Raw genomic sequence first — 19,244 nt, forward strand, 5'->3', positions numbered from 1 at the left:
AGGGAATGTACAGAGGCAGCACCCACTGGGGCCAGAGAAGACTGAAGGAGGCTCGAGACCATGGCCTGGTTCTAGTGTAACTGATAAATAAAGGTAAATACAGATTGTCTCTGAGGGAGGGGGGTGTATGCAGTGGTGGATGGGAGGTGGGATGGAGCTAACCACAGAGTTTGGACTCTGTACAGAGCCCAGCTGTTTCCAGAGGACATAGACTGGGGCCTGGAACAGATGCCTGGAGAATGAGACTTCTAGGCTTGACCAGAATAGGATTCATTATGAGGGCCAGGGAATGTAAATCTAGGGGTTTTCTCTTTCTCCAAACCTCTTGGGAAATAATTAGGAAAAGAATAGCAAAAGAGACAGTGGCTTGTTGTAAAAATACACGAGACTATTCCCAGTGGTGGGGGAAAATTCAAAATATTTTAGCGTTGTATAGAATTATGAAATGCCCTCAAATCCACACCTATACACTCACATATACCAAAGCTATAACTGTTTCACATAAGTTAAATAATATTACTAATAAGATCTAATGTGAATTGTTTTCTATCATTCAGGCATGGTTAAACCCTAGTTGTCTCAGGTATTGCCTTCTCTGTGGGGAGATTCAATGATGTGGTTACTGTAGACACAAGAAAGAATGTTCTTTAGTTAATCCAAGTCCTCTTTTCTCTTGTTTTGATGTCAAGTGCAAGATACACAAATTCAAGTTGATGATAGTTCCCAGTGGATGAAAGCAATGGCTCTAGTCTGAGTTGTGGCAGTCCTTGAATCCTGTGAGTATCAGCAGGGTTCCTGGTGTGTGCTGATGTAATCCCTAGGTCACAGAACACTGATGCTGGCTTGCATCATAATAGCCCTGTTGGTATGTTGAGCACTGGTCAGGACAGTGATTTAGTGAGGAAGTAGTTTCTCTACTGATTTGTTGTTCCTGAGTGTACAAGTGAACTAGTTTGATTCTTCGTTATTGTTAGCCGACTCTCTGAGCTGAGTTTCAGGGAGAAAGGTACTGATTGGATTCACTCTCTGAAGAGGTGAACCATGAAGCAGAAACGAAAAAGGAAGCATCTAGAAAGGACAAGTTCCCCCCAAACTGTCAAGAGGTCAAAAGGTATGTGTTAAGCATCTTCTCTGAGCACAGGGTGACAAGGAACTGCCTCTAAAGAAAGGAGGAGAGAAGAAGGGAAGCGGGGGAGGGATGTGTACATATGCTAGTCTTTCTGAGGGCTCAGATAGTCTCTGAGAGTCAAGAGAAAATTCAAGTGACCAAAACCTTGTCTCTGCAGCTTAAGACCTGTGCCATCTCTATGTCACTCTGGGTTACTGCACTACAGACTTAGTGAGTGGCTGATTAGTACTCTTTCTGTGGAAATTGTATTTTCCTATATTTTATTTCTGCCTAAGGGCATTGATGTAGTATAGGATGTTATTATAAGTTTTCCAGTAGTACTTTCTCCTGTTAATGAAGAAGAAAATGTGGCTCATAGAAGTAAGGAGAAATTTTTAAAAGAGCACTTGAAACTGGTTGTACAGGGGTGAGAGTATAAAGTCAGAATTTACTTACTCAGAAGCAAAAAAAGAATTTTGTCTCAGACTATGAGAATGTAAATGCGGGGTTCCTATCTAAAATGCAAGAAAAGGGCAGAATATGTACATATACCACTGTTTAATGATAATGGTTAAATTGAGGAGATTGTTTCTGAAGAAATGGAAAACTGAAGTAGTTCTGGTTGCTATGGAAATTAAAAGTAAACAAGTAACATCTAGGAGGAGAAACCATTGTTCAGTGCTGGGGAGTTGGGGGAGGGCAGATTAAGGCTAACCCTGAAGTTACAAGTGTTGACTCCTACTTGGGAAGAGGACTTGATATTTCCAACAATGTATGTGCTTTCTGGGGAGAGAAGCCTGGAAAGTGAGGTTATCTGTATTTTACCTGCAATAAAATTAGTCCGTGTTGAGAGTTGTTATTGAGTGTAAAGTATGAGACATGGAAAACATGTACTCATTACTGTGTTTCCCATATACACACATATAGAATATAAGTATGCCAGGAAAAGGTAATTAATATCAAATATAATTGTCCACTTACTCTGTACCAGATCCAATTATTTGCCTCTCAAAAACACATTACGTCCTTACGTCATTAGTGAGAGTAGATTTGGCCCTTGTAACTAGTACACAAATGAATCGGTTTCTTGCTTATATAACAATTCAGAGTATATAAAAATGGAATATGGCAAGTCTCCAGGGCTGATAGAATCTTTGCTATCATCAACCTGAGCTTTAAAATAGACCCTGGATTATCAACATCCCAACTAGCTGGAAAAGTGAAGAGCGTGGAGGGACCCAGAAGAGGTATTTTTGGTTCTGTTTGGAAGGGTCACATGTCATTTCCAGTCATTTTCCATTTTCAAAAACTTAATCCCATTGTCAGAACTGCCGCAAGAGATGCTGATAAATACAATCTAGTAGTATGTCCAGGTAGAAAGGAGATAGCTTGCACTTTCTGCTCCAGTTACAAGGAACATTGTACAAACCCAACTCCTCCTGATAGAAACACAATAAATGAACCATATTTATGCTCTCCATGAAAATGGAGGCTATGTGTGTTCACTAAACGTGTCTTGTTTATACTCTTCTTGTTTGTTTAATGGATGGATAAATTCGCAAACACCAATCATGGGCCACATCTTTATTATTTTTGTGTGGTTTCTCAGCAAGTACTAACGTAGAAGAAGTTCTACAGCATGAACAAAGTGCAGTGGCCTCAACTTCAGGCCAGACAGAAAAGGACTCTTCTTCCTCTTCAGAATGCTTCAGCACCTCCTCCCAAGAAAAGCTCACTGGTGCTGGTAAGGAGAGTTTATTGAATAAAATGGAATCTAGGTAGAAGCCAGAGATGAACTGAGTGATTCTGATCATCAGTTGATGAAAGGCTGACCAAAACAGAAAGAAACTCCAACTGTATCTCTGTCTTCTTCTCTGACCAGTGGTAGAAATCATCAGTTGCAAGGGAAAAATACTTAAAAGGAGTGGAGTAATCCCAAAAAGATCAGCAGAGAGCAGTGTTTTATTTGAGGAAATGGTGGGAGAGGGTCTGGGTATGAGAATTTTACCAGAGAAACATGGAAGGGTAGGTCAGTGTCAACCAGCAAAAGCACATATGTTATCCCGGTGCAGACTCTCTGCACTCCTTATTCTCATCATTCATTTCCTTATAATTTCCATATGCACCTCAATTCTCTATGCCATGTTTTTGTTCCTGCTACACAAACACAGATAATTTTTCTGACTTCTAAAACCCAAGCTTAGTTATCCCTGTTTTTAAATGTCATAGAAGCATACAATGTACAGTTTTTGTCTGGTTTCTTTCACTCACCATTACATCTGTGAAATTTATCTAATATAACTAATTTAAATATAAATATAGATTATATCTATGCATATGTATGAATATAAATATAGTCTCAAAGTTCATTTATTCTTTCTCTTAAAACCTTTGATTTTTACATCCTCTAATGTTATTTCATTCTTCCTTTATATTTCACAAATATGTCAAGTCTAGTCTCGAAGAGAATATTAAGTCCTATAACAAAATATAAACACTGAAATCTGTAGACATAGGACGCAGAATCTGTACACATGGATATGTGCTAAACTGAAACCCAGAAAGCGTACATACCATTATCACTTACACAAAAATTCATCTCATATTCAGATTCACAAGCACCAAATCAATTACACTTTAAGCCCTAGCTCTGTTTAAACCAACATGTTAGGAACATATAGACACAAAGCACATTGCACCCATCACACCGTTTTGCCACAGTAGGTATGTAATGCACATATCAGACATATCCATAAGAGGTGATGATGATATTCAGCAATTAACTAATGAGCAACGAGCTTGGTTAGCATGGAAAGAGAGACATTGACATAAAAATAAAGAATGTGTTCTTCAAAAGTTAAGATTTTGTCTCCTTTGAGGCAGTAAATCTCTAGTAGGTAGAATGCAGAGGATAAAAATGTAACAAATATAAAGGAAGGCAAATGGTACTGAAAATTCTAACCAAGATGAATGAATATGAGGACCCATAGTAGAGGATCCAAATAGAAGAATAGGATGCTGAAAGATACCAATTCTCTGCCCAAACTAAAGATTACTGTTCAGAACAAAGTATTTCCATAGAATCAATGGGAAGAATAGGTTAGGGCGAAGAGTATAGGAGGGGGAACAGAATGGAACCAGCTGTTTTTCTGACTTATATTCAATTTTTTAGGAATCTTAAAATCAAGCAAATGTGATCCACCACCTGGCCACTCTTTGGAAGACAATACTGCGGTCCCTGAGGCAAAAGGTGAATCCTCTGAATCAGAATACTTCTGTTATTCCTCCTTGAGTCATCTGTCTTCTACTGGTAAGGGGAAAAGAAAGGCAAGCAAAGTCTGGGAAGATTAGGGCAATGGGAGCCTGAACAGACTGGTAGACACCCAGCTCAGCATCTCTCAGTTAGTGGGAGAAAGAAACACATCAGACCCAGTTATAATCTTATTCTCATCTCTTATTTGGGAATCTGAGTCTCTTGTTCTTGTATCCTCACTAGGAACTGAATACAAACAGTTTTCATGGGGCAGAACGGTTTGCTCAGTGGTTTAGCGCCGCCTTCAACCAGGGGCCTGATCCTGGAGACACAGGATCCAGTGCCATGTCGGGCTCCCTGTGTGGAGCCTGCTTCTCTCTCTGCCAGTCTCTCTCTCTCTCTCTCTCTCTCTGTCTCTCGTGATTAAACGTAAGTAATCTAAAAAAACAAAAACAAAAAGAAAAAAAAAACAGTTTTCACTATCAGATGGTAGAGAGAAACTCTGTGCATTCATTTTGGGGAAAATATCATTTATTGAGGGATGTATCCAGAATTGCTGTGATGTCAGTTAAACCTACAAGCGAAGAGTTAATGTAAAATTAAACCAAAGATTGCAGTACTCTAGTAATTTCTCACTGAGGAAATGTGAAAGAGCTCTGAATCATTAGTCATCCATGTAAAAGAGTCTTATAGGTAATGACTTACTGAACATGAGCTCCCCATGTAAAACTACAAAATACATTATCTAAAGCAGATTCTGCAAACACAATGAACACTAAGATTTAGCTTCAAAGAAAATCATTTAATTAAACAATAGGAATGGTAAATAAGAATGTTTACAGTTATTAAACGAGTAAAAACATAAAGCACTATCAATAAAAAGATTTAAAAAACCAAGTTTTTGAAATGAGAAATAATGTTCTAGAAATCATAAAAAATGTGGATGAGTTAAACATCACATTTGTCAGAGGAAAAGAACATTTGTGACCTGAAGGCTAGAGCCAGGGAATTACTTACAAATATAAATCAGAGTGATCAATACATTGGAAATATGAAAAAAGGATTAAGATAAATGAGGAGAAAATGTGACAGTATGACATATCAAACTAATGCTTGTTTAGAATAAAACAGAGAACGTAAGACAGATAAAGAAGTAATTGCCAAGATTTTTTTTTCAGAACTCTGGAAGATACAAACCCTTAGAATCAGGAAACATTATTAGGGAACTCATTACAGAAATGGCAAAAATAAATCCCCACTAAACTAAGGACACTAAAGCCAATATTCAGAACCTCAATAACAAAGATGTTAAAGCAACTGGGGAGAAGCACACCGTCTTTCAAAAGAATGGTGATCTGTCAGGCAGTGACCATATCCACAGCAATTATCTAATAACAATATAAGATAATGTGCTGGATGAAAAGAACAGTCACATCATAAAGAAAAGAAGGGTGAAAAAAAGACAGGTTTCAGATAAAAAAGTAGAAAACATAAAAGATAAAAAATTTGAAAACACAGAACGTATTTGGAAAGATGAAATGGAAGCCAGGAACGGAAGGTGAGCTGAGAAGTCTGTGATTGAATGCCAGTAGGTTTTGATGATTTCCACACCCAAACCAGGAATCACTGATTCGCAGATAATCCACCAAACAGATGTAACTGAAGTACTGGATGACAGTCACATACAACATGACTGGGAGCTCAAGTATTCTAAGCTCCTTATTTTGCACAAAGAATGGGTGGCACCATGGACTCAAATAAACAACTCTACGCTCAGAAAAGAAAGGAAATCAGGTAAATAGAGCCTGCCCGTTTGTAAATCCCCTAGTCAGTCCAGAGTATGTGGAGCATTTATTATCATCTACCGAAGGCTTTAACAATTTACCGCAAACAGTGGATTAAGGACAACAAAAAAGTATTATTCACTTATGGTTGTAGAGGTCAGAAGTCTAAACTACGGCATATGGACCCCTCATCTAATCCCAAATATGTTCCCATCTCAGGGTCCTTAATCTAATAATATCTGCAAAGTCCCTTGGGCCTTAAAGGTAACATTATGGACTCTGCAGATAGGATATGGGCATCTTCTGATGAAATGCGTGAGACACAGTGACGTATGTATAGTCAGGGAAACAAATACTAAAATATATGGACTGTACACTGTGATGACACAATTTCAAGACACACCGCAGCAACCTCAATAAAGACAATGTACATATATTATATCCAGCTAGCCATGAGCACTTGGGAAAAAGTAAAAATGGTCGAATGCTTCTATTTTGGAGCTTTGGCCAGGAAAGAGACTATACTATCCATGAGTGTCTGACACAGAGTAAGCAATCCAAGTGCACTGAATATATGAAACACTAGATATATCTTTTTAATTCTAATTCAAATTACAGAAATCTTAAAGAAGCAAAAGGATATACCACAGCCTGGTGAGAGTACCTCACAGGAAGAACACAGTGCCATTGTCTCAAGTGACCTCCCCTGTGCCTCTGACAATAAGAATACGGGTAAGTCGAGATGTATGAACTGGAGGTGGGTAGTGGCAAAGGGAGATGTAAGCATGGCTGAGGGTCCAGCTGAGCATTTCTATTTACAGACTCATAGATGAGAGATATAAAGTGATCCAAGCCCATGTCCAGATGAGAGGGATAACACAAGGTCTTTTTTCTCTCCAGGAGATGTTCATTGCATCTATATAAAACAAAGCCTGGAAATTCAAGGGGAATCTCAGAGAGGACAAATATCCATAAGTGCAGGGCCATGTTTGCAAAGGTGGAGTCTAAAGAAATGTCAGATCTCTCTGAGAAATGGAAATATAAACTCAGTCTGAACTTGAGAAGATGAATTCTGTTGGTCATAGTGTGGGCAAATCTCTGACAGCTGGTGTGAAATGGGCCAGCAAAGAACAGATAGGGCATCCAAAAAGGAACCAGTAGATTTTGCTTTTTCGCTAAGAGAGGACTGAACTCCTTAGCATATGTCCTTTCATGGGGGAAGAAGGGGCAGAGATTTGAAAGAGACCCTTCGATTCTTCTCCAACAACCTCCTAACCCTCATGAGCACACAGGAATATTTATTCCATCACATACTCTACTAGGCTTAGTACAGAGTCCTCTCACAGTTACCCCTATTGACACTTGTCTCTTCATTTCCCATTCTCTGGTCCCATTTCTTTCTTTTTTCTTTTCTTTTTTTTTGTTAAGGATCTTAATCATTTATTCACAAGAAACACATATAGAGAGAGGCAGAGACATAGGCAGAGGGAGGAGCAGGCTCCCTCAGGGAACCCAACGTGGGACTCAATCCCGGGAAGCCAGGCTCATGCCCCGAGCCAAAGGCAGGTGCTCAACCACTGAGCCACCCAGGCATCCCTCTGCTCCCATTTCCTTATACTCTCAGACAGACTCATAAATTCAGATCCTCATATCCTGAACCTTCAGAACTCGTTTTGCAGCATATGTATTCCTCAAGTTTGCTTTCTCTAATGTCATTCCTTAGATACTATCATCTCAAACTCACACAAATAATCTCACTCTTGTAGAACTTCATATTTCACATTAACAGGGAACAAAGCCACACAATCATATAACATCGTGTAAAACGCCTCTGTCCCAACTCGCTTCGGCCCCTCATGTAATTCCACAATCTAGGACCTCATGTGAGGTCTTGCCTCTATCCTTGCCTCTATCCTAGCACTTTCACAATCTCAACAGATCTCACAAAATTACGCAGGTCCATATCTCTCTCATAAATCAAATAGACAGTACGTCACAACTTGAACCTCAGTAGTACATGACACCCAGATCACTCATACCACCTTTACATATTCGGGATTATGCAGTACCATCCGCTAATATATGATGCTCATGCTACCTTTACGTAGAATGGCCATGGCACCCGTACGCCTCCTACATAAAATTGTTGAAGAAACATGACAGACACGTACACAATCAGACAGTACTCACCGAACACGGTACACATACCGTGTGTACCTTAAATAATCCACCCCCCACTGACTTGTCTCATGCCTACAACATGACCTACCAGTTACTCTTCAGTGACCTAAGAGACAAAGTAGGTGCATTTTGTGAAGTTAAATTTGGGTACAAGCTTCAAAAACTTTTTAAACATAGGAAGAGACTTAATATGTTTGAGTTATTTTATCAGGAACAGAAATTTACCTATTTACTGAGCGTTGAGTTTGGAAATGTAGATTAAGAGGAAGAAAAACTAACTGGCGATTTTCGGGATGTGTTGAAGTTCATGATAGAGGTAAAACCCGATCCCAAAAATATACATATTTTACTAGGAAAACAATCAACAACTTAGAATTTAGCTGTTTAGTGGGAAAGTTTAGTAGTAGGCTTATGAGTATGGTAAGTATAGCGGCAAAAACTGATCATATCCAGAATTGCTGTGATGTCAGTTAAACCTACAAGAGAAGAGTTAATGTAAAATTAAACCAAAGATTGCAGTACTCTAGTAATTTCCCACTGAAGGAATGTAAAAGAGCTCTGAATCGTTAGTCATCCATGTAAAAGAGTCTTATAGGTAATGACTTACTGAGCATGAGCTCCCCATGTAACTCTACAAAACACATTATCTAAAGTAGATTCTGCAAACACAATGAACACTAAATTTAGCTTCAAAGAAAATCATTTAATGAAACAATAGGAATGGTAAATAAGAATGTTTACAGTTATTAAACGAGTAAAAACATAAAACACTATCAATAAAAAGATTTAGAAAAACAAGTTTTAGAAATGAGAAATAATGTTCTAGAAATCATAAAAAATGTGGATGAGTTAAACATCACATTTGTCAGAGGAAAAGAACATTTGTGACCTGAAGGCTAGAGCCAGGGAATTACTTACAAATATAAATCAGAGTGATCAATACATTGGAAATATGAAAAAAGGATTAAGATAAATGAGGAGAAAATGTGACAGTATGACATATCAAACTAATGCTTGTTTAGAATAAAACAGAGAACGTAAGACAGATAAAGAAGTAATTGCCAAGATTTTTTTTTCAGAACTCTGGAAGATACAAACCCTTAGAATCAGGAAACATTATTAGGAAGCTCGTTACAGAAATGGCAAAAATAATCCCCACTAAACTAAGGACACTAAAGCCAATATTCAGAACCTCAATAACAAAGATGTTAAAGCAACTGGGGAGAAGCACACCGTCTTTCAAAAGAATGGTGATCTGTCAGGCAGTGACCATATCCACAGCAATTATCTAATAACAATATAAGATAATGTGCTGGATGAAAAGAACAGTCACATCATAAAGAAAAGAAGGGTGAAAAAAAGACAGGTTTCAGATAAAAAAGTAGAAAACATAAAAGATAAAAAATTTGAAAACACAGAACGTATTTGGAAAGATGAAATGGAAGCCAGGAACGGAAGGTGAGCTGAGAAGTCTGTGATTGAATGCCAGTAGGTTTTGATGATTTCCACACCCAAACCAGGAATCACTGATTCGCAGATAATCCACCAAACAGATGTAACTGAAGTACTGCATGACAGTCACATACAACATGACTGGGAGCTCAAGTATTCTAAGCTCCTTATTTTGCACAAAGAATGGGTGGCACCATGGACTCAAATAAACAACTCTACACTCAGAAAAGAAAGGAAATCAGGTAAATAGAGCCTGCCCGTTTGTAAATCCCCTAGTCAGTCCAGAGTATGTGGAGCATTTATTATCATCTACCGAAGGCTTTAACAATTTACCGCAAACAGTGGATTAAGGACAACAAAAAAGTATTATTCACTTATGGTTGTAGAGGTCAGAAGTCTAAAATACGGCATATGGACCGCTCATCTAATCCCAAATATGTTCCCATCTCAGGGTCCTTAATCTAAAAATATCTGCAAAGTCCCTTGGGCCTTAAATGTAACATTATGGACTCTGCAGATAGGATATGGGCATCTTCTGATGAATGCGTGAGACACAGTGACGTATGTATAGTCAGGGAAACAAATACTAAAATATATGGACTGTACACTGTGATGACACAATTTCAAGACACACCGCAGCGACCTCAATAAAGACAATGTACATATATTATATCCAGCTAGCCATGAGCACTTGGGAGAAAGTAAAAATGGTCGAATGCTTCTATTTTGGAGCTTTGGCCAGGAAAGAGACTATACTATCCCTGAGTGTCTGACACAGAGTAAGCAATCCAAGTGCACTGAATATATGAAACACTAGATATATCTTTTTAATTCTAATTCAAATTACAGAAATCTTAAAGAAGCAAAAGGATATACCACAGCCTGGTGAGAGTACCTCACAGGAAGAACACAGTGCCATTGTCTCAAGTGACCTCCCCTGTGCCTCTGACAATAAGAATACGGGTAAGTCGAGATGTATGAACTGGAGGTGGGTAGTGGCAAAGGGAGATGTAAGCATGGCTGAGGGTCCAGCTGAGCATTTCTATTTACAGACTCATAGATGAGAGATATAAAGTGATCCAAGCCCATGTCCAGATAAGAGGGATAACACAAGGTCTTTTTTCTCTCCAGGAGATGTTCATTGCATCTATATAAAACAAAGCCTGGAGATTCAAGGGGAATCTCAGAGAGGACAAATATCCATAAGTGCATGGCCATGTTTGCAAAGGTGGAGTCTAAAGAAATGTCAGATCTCTCGGAGAAATCTCTGACAGCTGGTGTGAAATGGGCCAGCAAAGAACAGATAGGGCATCCAAGAAGGAACCTGTAGATTTTGCTTTTTTCTCTAAGAGAGGACTGAACTCCTTAGCATATGTCCTTTCATGGGGGAAGAAGGGGCAGAGATTTGAAAGAGACCCTTCGATTCTTCTCCAACAACCTCCTAACCCTCATGAGCACACAGGAATATTTATTCCATCACACACTCTACTAGTCTTAGCACAAAGTCCTCTCACAGTTACCCCTATTGACACTTGTCTCTTCATTTCCCATTCTCTGGTCCCATTTCTTTCTTTTCTTTTTCTTTTCTTTTCTTTTTTTTTTTTTGTTAAGGATCTTAATCATTTATTCACAAGAAACACATATAGAGAGAGGCAGAGACATAGGCAGAGGGAGGAGCAGGCTCCCTCAGGGAACCCAACGTGGGACTCAATCCCGGGAAGCCAGGCTCATGCCCCGAGCCAAAGGCAGGTGCTCAACCACTGAGCCACCCAGGCATCCCTCTGCTCCCATTTCCTTATACTCTCAGACAGACTCATAAATTCAGATCCTCATATCTTGAACCTTCACAACTCATTTTGCAGCATATGTATTCCTCAAGTTTTCCTTCTCTAATGTCATTCCTTAGATACTATCATCTCAAACTCACACAAATAATCTCATTCTTGTAGAACTTCATATTTCACATTAACAGGGAACAAAGCCACACAATCATATAACATCGTGTAAAACTCCTCTGTCCCAAGTTGCTTAGGCCCCTCATGTAATTCCACAATCTAGGACCTTGTGTGAGGTCTTGCCTCTAACCTTGCCTCTATCCTAGCACTTTCACAATCTCAACAGAACTCACAAAATTACGCAGGTCCATATCTCTCTCATAAATCAAATAGACAGTACGTCACAACTTGAACCTCAGTAGTACATGACACCCAGATCACTCATACCACCTTTACATATACGGGATTATGCAGTACCATCCGCTAATATATGATGCTCATGCTACCTTTACGTAGAATGGCCATGGCACCCGTACGCCTCCTACGTAAAATTGTTGAAGAAACATGACAGACACGTACACAATCAGACAGTACTCACCGAACACGGTACACATACTACGTCTCTAAAAAATAATCCACCCCCCACTGACTTATCTCATGCCTATAACATGACCTACCAGATACTCTTCAGTGACCTAAGAGACAAAGTAGGTGCATTTTGTGAAGTTAAATTTGGGTATAAGCTTCAAAAAACTTTTTAAACATAGGAAGAGACTTAATATGTTTGAGTTATTTTATCAGGAACAGAAATTTACCTATTTACTGAGTGTTGAGTTTGGAAATGTAGATTAAGAGGAAGAAAAACTAACTGGCGATTTTCGGGATGTGTTGAAGTTCATGATAGAGGTAAAACCCGATCCCAGAAATATACATATTTTACTAGGAAAACAATCAACAACTTAGAATTTAGCTGTTAATTGGGAAAGTTTAGTGGTAGGCTTATGAGTATGGTAAGTATAGAGGCAAAAGCTGATCAGAACAATGTGTGTGGAACATGAGGAAGATGACACCACTAACTAGGCCAAGTGACAGCTGAGCCACTTGGCCAGTCCGTAGCTCCTGACAGTTGAGCTGTGCCCATGCTTGGAAGTGCCGTCTGGAGTCAGCTTTGGGGATCCCCCTGGAGTCTCCAGTCCTGCAGAGCTGTGCAGCAGAGCCCTCAGGTGAGGTCCCTGGAGCACAGGAGCAGATATGTGGAAGAGGAGGCCAACAGATCGCAGTCTGTCATTCCTCCCTGTAAATCCTAACCCTCCCCGGAGGCAGCAGGACCTCGGTATCATAAACCACAGGTGGCAGACTGAAGACCTGTACTGACATACCTGCTCTGCATTTATTCTTGTGGTAAATGGAGTAGTAATAACAAATAATATGGGCACCTTACCATGTGCCAGGCAAGAATTTGAGCCTCTGATCAACTGCAGGAAACAACCTAGGGCTCTCATGCTCTCATAGGTAACCAGACATTTCATTCCAGCAAATATTTTTAGGTACCTAGACTTTAGACCTTTGGATAGAAGCCAGACTATAATCTTCCTGGGAACAAGTGCTGTGTGTGTTATTATACATGGTATTTCTCGAATGTTTAATGGAGGCAAAGATATCATCTATCTGATTGTCCTTCTCTTTCCCAGAAGTCTTAAACACAGATGAAGACATTCTACTTTCTGGACCCTCTGGGTTGGCCCAAGGCCACAGCCAGAGGGCAGAAGTTTCAGACTCAGAATATATTTCCCGTATCTCTCCTGCAGACAAGCTCTTTGACAGAGGTAATATGGTGGGAGTGGGAGGGGCTGGGGGGAAATCAGGCAGGGAGGTGAGGCAGCATGTTAGCCAAAAATTAGAATTACGAGCCTATGCCCCGCAATGCCATAAAGGACCCCTTCTCACGAGGACTGTCCAAGGTCTGTATTCCTAATTAATAAGCAGAAATGTACCAGGGAGGCATCCCTGTCTTCTTTGGAAGAAGCTCTTAAAAGATCTGAATGAGAAGATAAAATATCTAAGAGAAATGTGGAAATATATTTTCGGAAAGGAAGTTTGGGCCATGACCGTGAAGTCTTAATTTGAACATTTCCAGCACCAGGGTTCCCCGGGAACCTTGAAAATTCATTTTACCTGCATTTGTACATTATATATCTATCTTTTGTAAATATTATATTTATTTTTTTATGAGAGGCACAGAACGAGAGAGAGAGAGAGAGAGACAGGCAGAGGGAGAAGCAGGCTCCATTCAGGGAGCCTGTAGTCGGACTAAATCCTGGGTCTCCAGGATCACACCCCCAGCTGAAGGTGGCGCTAAACCACTGAGCCACTGGGGCTGCCCTCTATCTATCTATCTATCTATCTATCTATCTATCTATCCATCCATCTATCCATCCATACCTACTTCGTGTGTTTTTAAGGGTTTATAGATAGATACCAGATATCAGTACATACGTAGAGAGATACACATGCAGAATTCTTCATAAAATTGCACCCCATGCCCCCTCATTGCACAGTGTCCTATAAGGAAAACCAAGCTGAGAATATCCTACTTTAGTGACTGCATACTGTTTTACAGGCATGGTTCTAAGTGTCCAATACTCTCTACACATGTCCAGAAATCTCACGAGATAATATCATGGTCATTCACTATAAACACAGTTTTACTAATTATTATTTAGTTATATTTAGGAGTAAGTGAAGTTTTAAAAGATAAAGTCACCTGAAAATCATAGCATTTCAATGAAGAAAGTCACCTTAGTTTCTATGAGAGTTAAGTCTCATGTGTGGTAATGATGTCTAACTAATAATATCCATTCAGTGTAGCTCTTTGAGTTGACACAGACTCCAGAAGATGCCATATCTCAGAGTTTTGTTTTGTTTTTAATCCTTTCCCCAGAATTCTGGAAGAACCAAGAGAATGTGCCTCAGCCTGAGTCATATGTGGTCTCTCCTGGCAGTGAGATTGCAGGAGAAAAGGCTTCTTCCTCAGAATACGTCTGCATCTCCCCTTCTGGTAAGTTTATCCTCGCTAAAGAGGATGGTGAGGGAAATACACAGGTCGCGTCTGAGCAGAGATAGCAGGTACAACTGAGCTGCTCAGCCCAAGCCTGACTTATCTTATTCTCCCCTTGAGAGCAGAAGAGGGCTTCAGGGCAGAGGGACTAGGACTGAAGCCCCTGCAGAGGAACAGAAAGGGAGTGTACCTTCAGGGGGAGGACCCAGTCACCGTTGTAGCTTCAGGTCAAGTAGAGCACCTCAGTGGTGTGGACATTTCATCACACCCTTCCCCCTCAGAGGTGCATGAACTCAACCTCACCCACACTCCTGCATCTGTATTCCTTCCTACCAGTTCTGGTCCCATTTCTCCTTCCTTTTCTCCTTGCCTTCCTTCCTCATTCACTTTCCCAGTCTCTGGCATGGCATAGCTACACCCTTGTCCCTTCATTCCCTCACACAGTCAGACTCATCCACTCACACACTAATACCATAAGTCCTTTACAACCCCTTGTACAGATCACCTGTTTTAACTCCCTCACACTAAGCCAAACTGCAGAAAATGGATATACCCTGAGGAGGATGGACTTTCATGTACAGCCTTTCTCATCCACATGCCACTTCACTCATGAAGACTCGGGCACTTCACAGAGCGGCATATTTCAGGAGCTCAGGTCACTTCTGCTGGCATTCTAAGCTACAGTGTCAACAGGAAACAGCATTATTCCCGCACTTGTTCACATGCTCTGTCACACTATGTAACACACATGCACACACTCATTCACTGTCACCTCTGACTAACATCAGAAACAGTCACCAGGGATGCCTGCGTGGCTCAGTCATTTGAGCATCCGACTCTTGGTTTCAGCTCGGGTCATGATCTCAAAGTAGTGAGATCCAGCCCCATGTCACACTCCACGCTCAGCAAGGAGTCTGCTTGTCCCTTTCCCTCTACTTCTGCTCTCTCTGTCTCTGTCTCTCTCTCACAAATAAATAAATAAATACATTCTTAAAGGAAGCGTTCAACCAGATGTGTCCCAAAACACACATGCAAGTCCACAAGACACACTACACCCACATTCCTGCATAGTTATAGCAGGTACACACCTCAAATAAAACACACCACTCATAGAATGCCGAAATACCACATGTGTACAGACTTCTGCTCCACACATCTGCATGGGAATATTCTCATGGCCACCTTGACACCTCCGGACGTCACATACAGACTCTATTTGTCTTACGTTTGAAATTCTCTTTCGTAGGAAGCCATCAAAAACACCAAGATGTTTCTCATCCTGGACAATCTGAGCAACATGAGACTTCTTCGCCCTTTCCATATGTCTCATTTCCATTCCATCTGGTCAGTAGTACTCAGCCCTCTGAGCCCTCAGGACAACCACAGAAGGAAAGGCTCATGAAAATTTACTACATGCATGTCCAAATGAAAAGGGGGGTGGCTGTCTTAAGTGATTCAGAGGAAGAGCAGGAGCCTCCCTCAAAGAAGGCAAGACTAGAAGAAATGGCCTTTCCTGAAAAGGTCCATACAGAAGTCACCCCGTCTCATGTGTGTACGAAGGAACTCCTAACTGGCAGTGAGTCCAGCTGGAACAGTGAAGCTCAAGAGGCAAAGGAGGAGGCTGACAGCCCAGCAGAGACTCCAGCTGTGGAGGAATGTTCCAGGGCCAAGACCCCCGAATGGCTTGTGGCCCTGGATAGCGGCTTCAGGTGCATGGGCTGCTGCCGGGTCTTCCCCAGCTTAGAGGCCCTACGGGAGCACGTCCAGCATGGGGTCACTGAGGGCTTTAGCTGCCATACTTTCCATCTGGCCTTAGCTTGGCTGAAGAGCAAGAAGAACAGGGCAAAGAAGAGAAGGGGGGAGAATACCGGGAAGAGAACACACCGAGGCCAGAAAGAACATCATTCTGGCATGAACATGTCTTCATGCTAATAAACAGACTCTCTTCAGCCCCTGAGAGAGAGAAAGTAGAGTAAACCAGACTCTACCAAGGGGCTTTCTTTATCTTCTCTAAACAACCCTCGTACCCACCTCTCTTTATACACATCTACCACCCCGCCACTACCAGTGCACCAGCAGCAACAGGAGCAGAGGACCCCTTTCCACTCTATCCACTGCTCTCCCAAGAAGGAGGAGAAGAAGGTGGGTCTCACCATGCGGAACAGCAAGACACTCACATGCAGTCTAAAGAGCATCGTACACCAGCGTATCCTCTCTACCACTACACTGAAAAAAGGAGACTCCCTGGAAGCAGGGACTGCTGGAGGCCACATGGTCAAAGAGGTGAGGGCCCTAGGGCTAGGAGAACACCTCGAGGATGCCTGGGACTCAGGGTTCTGAGAAAAGGTTCATCCACCAGCAATGTCTCCCTGGGTTCTATAATAACTATGATGCATAATTTTCTTCAGAGGAATATATACTTGGGGTGGAATACTTGATGGATGATGAATTAATGAGATTGCTTCCTTCCTATGCCTTTGAGGAGATGGGTAAGGACAAGACTAGTCAAGTAGGGCAGAGAAGCCTGGGCCCATTATTCCTTAGATAAACCAGGTGTCACAGGAGTCTTAGCCCTGGGCCTACCTCCCTTTCAAGGGCAGAGCAGAGATGGACAAGGGTTAGTATGAAGGCTAGTCACAGTCCCACCTTTTTCCTGGGTCAGGGTGAGATCTCAGATGTCATGTGAGTTTCATACCTGGAAGAACCTGCTAGGGAGTTACAACCACTTGAAAGAAACAACCAGAGGACTCCTATTTAATATATCCTAGGAGCCAGTAGTTCTGGCTGCTTCCTTTAAAGTGTCAGATGCAACTGGAGAAGAGAGACAAAGAAGCTACTATTCTGCTGTGGACCATTTCTGGCATTTCTGGCTTGCCTTTTTTTTTTTTTTTCTTTTAGAGCAACCGGGGTTGTTGGGGATGGAGGGGGTGTTGGTGAAGGGAGAGAGAAAATCTTAAGCAGGATCCCCCAGCAAGGAACCTGACACGTGGTTTAGACTCACAACCCTGAAATCATGACCTGAGCCAAAATCAAGTCGGATGCTTAATTGAGCCACCCAGGCACCCTGATTTCTGGCAACTTTTAATGTGTTGCTTCCTGGAAGATCCCCATATTCTTTTATGAAGTTTCGCAATTCCCATATCTTGTTCTTTATTCTCCCTACAGCTGCGAGTGCCTTATTCTAAGAGGTCAGTAGAGGGGTTAAACGTAGACGAAGTTGCAAAGACGTTGCAAAATGAATGAGAGAGAGTATGGCTTTTTAGTCAATGGGATATAGGAAGGGCTCATCTTCTGGGGTCCAAAAGTCAGTTAGATTGGAGCCTGGGAATTGCCCTGAATCTTTTGAATCATGTAGAGCGAATGAACATTTATCATAAAAATAAGAAAAGCTGCCTTCCTCACTGAATGATCCTCTTCTCTGCTTTGGTTTTCTCACAGCCACACAGACCCATCACCCCAAAGATTTCAAACAACAGTATCCAGCACATTCCTGCGGTCTGATGGGAGTACAGACGTTTTCATGAGTCCCATAGCATCAAGGGAGGACCGGCTAAAGATGGATGTACCTGATCCTCTGCAGCTGCTCCCAGTTACCTGGTGAAATGTGGTGCCCAGCTCTGGAGAAAATATCCACAGAGAGGCCTGAGAAGCCCAAGGAATGCGGGGAATACCAGGCCCTCAGGAGCCCTGAGAGGAAAGAGTCTCTGCTCCTGCTGACTCTCCCCCACCCTGCCAGAGTCAGGCACCGCTGAAAATCCCTGCAATATTGCCTTGTGGGGAAGAGGGCGGTATTGCTAGAGATGTTAGTACTGTGGAAAACACATTTCTCCTACCTAGAGCTTTCACCAGTGGAGCAGAAGATTGATGACAGCTTGGCAGGATTCGGGGGAGGAGACTGCTAACTTGACAAAGAATCTAGTTTGAGTTCTGCTTGCGGCTTCTCAAATCCCTTGCATTTACTGCAGGTGTGAACACCTGGCTCATAGTCTTACTCTCCAGCCTGGCTATAGATTTTTCACCCCATCTAACTTATTTCCCTCCTCGACATCTTATATCCATGAATATGTGCCTGAAGACTCTGACTATGTGGTAGATTGTAATCCGTACCCTTCCTCCCCTGTACTCGCACCCACAAGTTTCTGCCAGTGTAGTCTTTGTTAACAGTTTTACTTATTTTTCTATATCCTTTCCTTTATATGCACATATATCTTTCTCTGTGTCGTTGTCTAATACGTTCACCTGCCTGGTTATTTGACTGGGGGACAGACATTCTTATTACTGAGAGAGGAAAAGCTACTGCACAAATGAAACAAAAGCAAAGAAAATACCCTGCTTGGCTTTTCTGGGCACATGTATGTTTACAAACACTTGATATACAGTCATAGGAGAGAGGATGGAACACCCTCATCAGGGATGATCAAATGTGTGTCCACAAGGGTGCCCCAAAGTCATAATCCAGTTTTAAGCTTACTAATTTTAGAAACATAAAAATAAAAAAGTTTTTAAAAATAAAATTTGCATGTTGAATTATTTGCCTATAACTTACACTTTAATTGTGTATTTTTAAAGATTAATTTTAATTTTTCTTTGTCACTTTGCTTGTCTTCAACTGGAGGGACAGAAACAAAAAATT

The 19,244-nt window shown here is 41.2% G+C and overlaps 1 protein-coding gene across 2 annotated transcripts; it reads left to right on the plus strand.

The window, feature by feature from the left end:
• The first annotated feature begins 896 nt into the window (after positions 1 to 896).
• LOC144321966 (uncharacterized) lies at positions 897 to 18,693 on the plus strand. Of its 2 annotated transcripts, none has more exons than XM_077911332.1 (9): positions 897 to 1,111; positions 2,718 to 2,852; positions 4,281 to 4,418; positions 6,764 to 6,877; positions 10,628 to 10,741; positions 13,248 to 13,379; positions 14,495 to 14,611; positions 15,858 to 16,894; positions 18,050 to 18,693. In XM_077911332.1, exons 1-8 carry the CDS (start codon positions 1,042 to 1,044, stop codon positions 16,541 to 16,543), a joined length of 1,506 nt encoding a protein of 501 aa, XP_077767458.1. In that variant the 5' UTR covers positions 897 to 1,041; the 3' UTR covers positions 16,544 to 16,894; positions 18,050 to 18,693. The 2 variants fall into 2 exon arrangements, with proteins under 2 accessions (XP_077767458.1, XP_077767457.1); XM_077911331.1 differs by having other exon boundaries at positions 898 to 1,111; positions 13,245 to 13,379.
• The last annotated feature ends 551 nt before the right edge of the window (positions 18,694 to 19,244 follow it).

This window comes from Canis aureus, chromosome 10, assembly GCF_053574225.1.
Source record: "Canis aureus isolate CA01 chromosome 10, VMU_Caureus_v.1.0, whole genome shotgun sequence".
In the NCBI taxonomy this organism is placed as follows: Eukaryota; Metazoa; Chordata; class Mammalia; order Carnivora; family Canidae; genus Canis; species Canis aureus.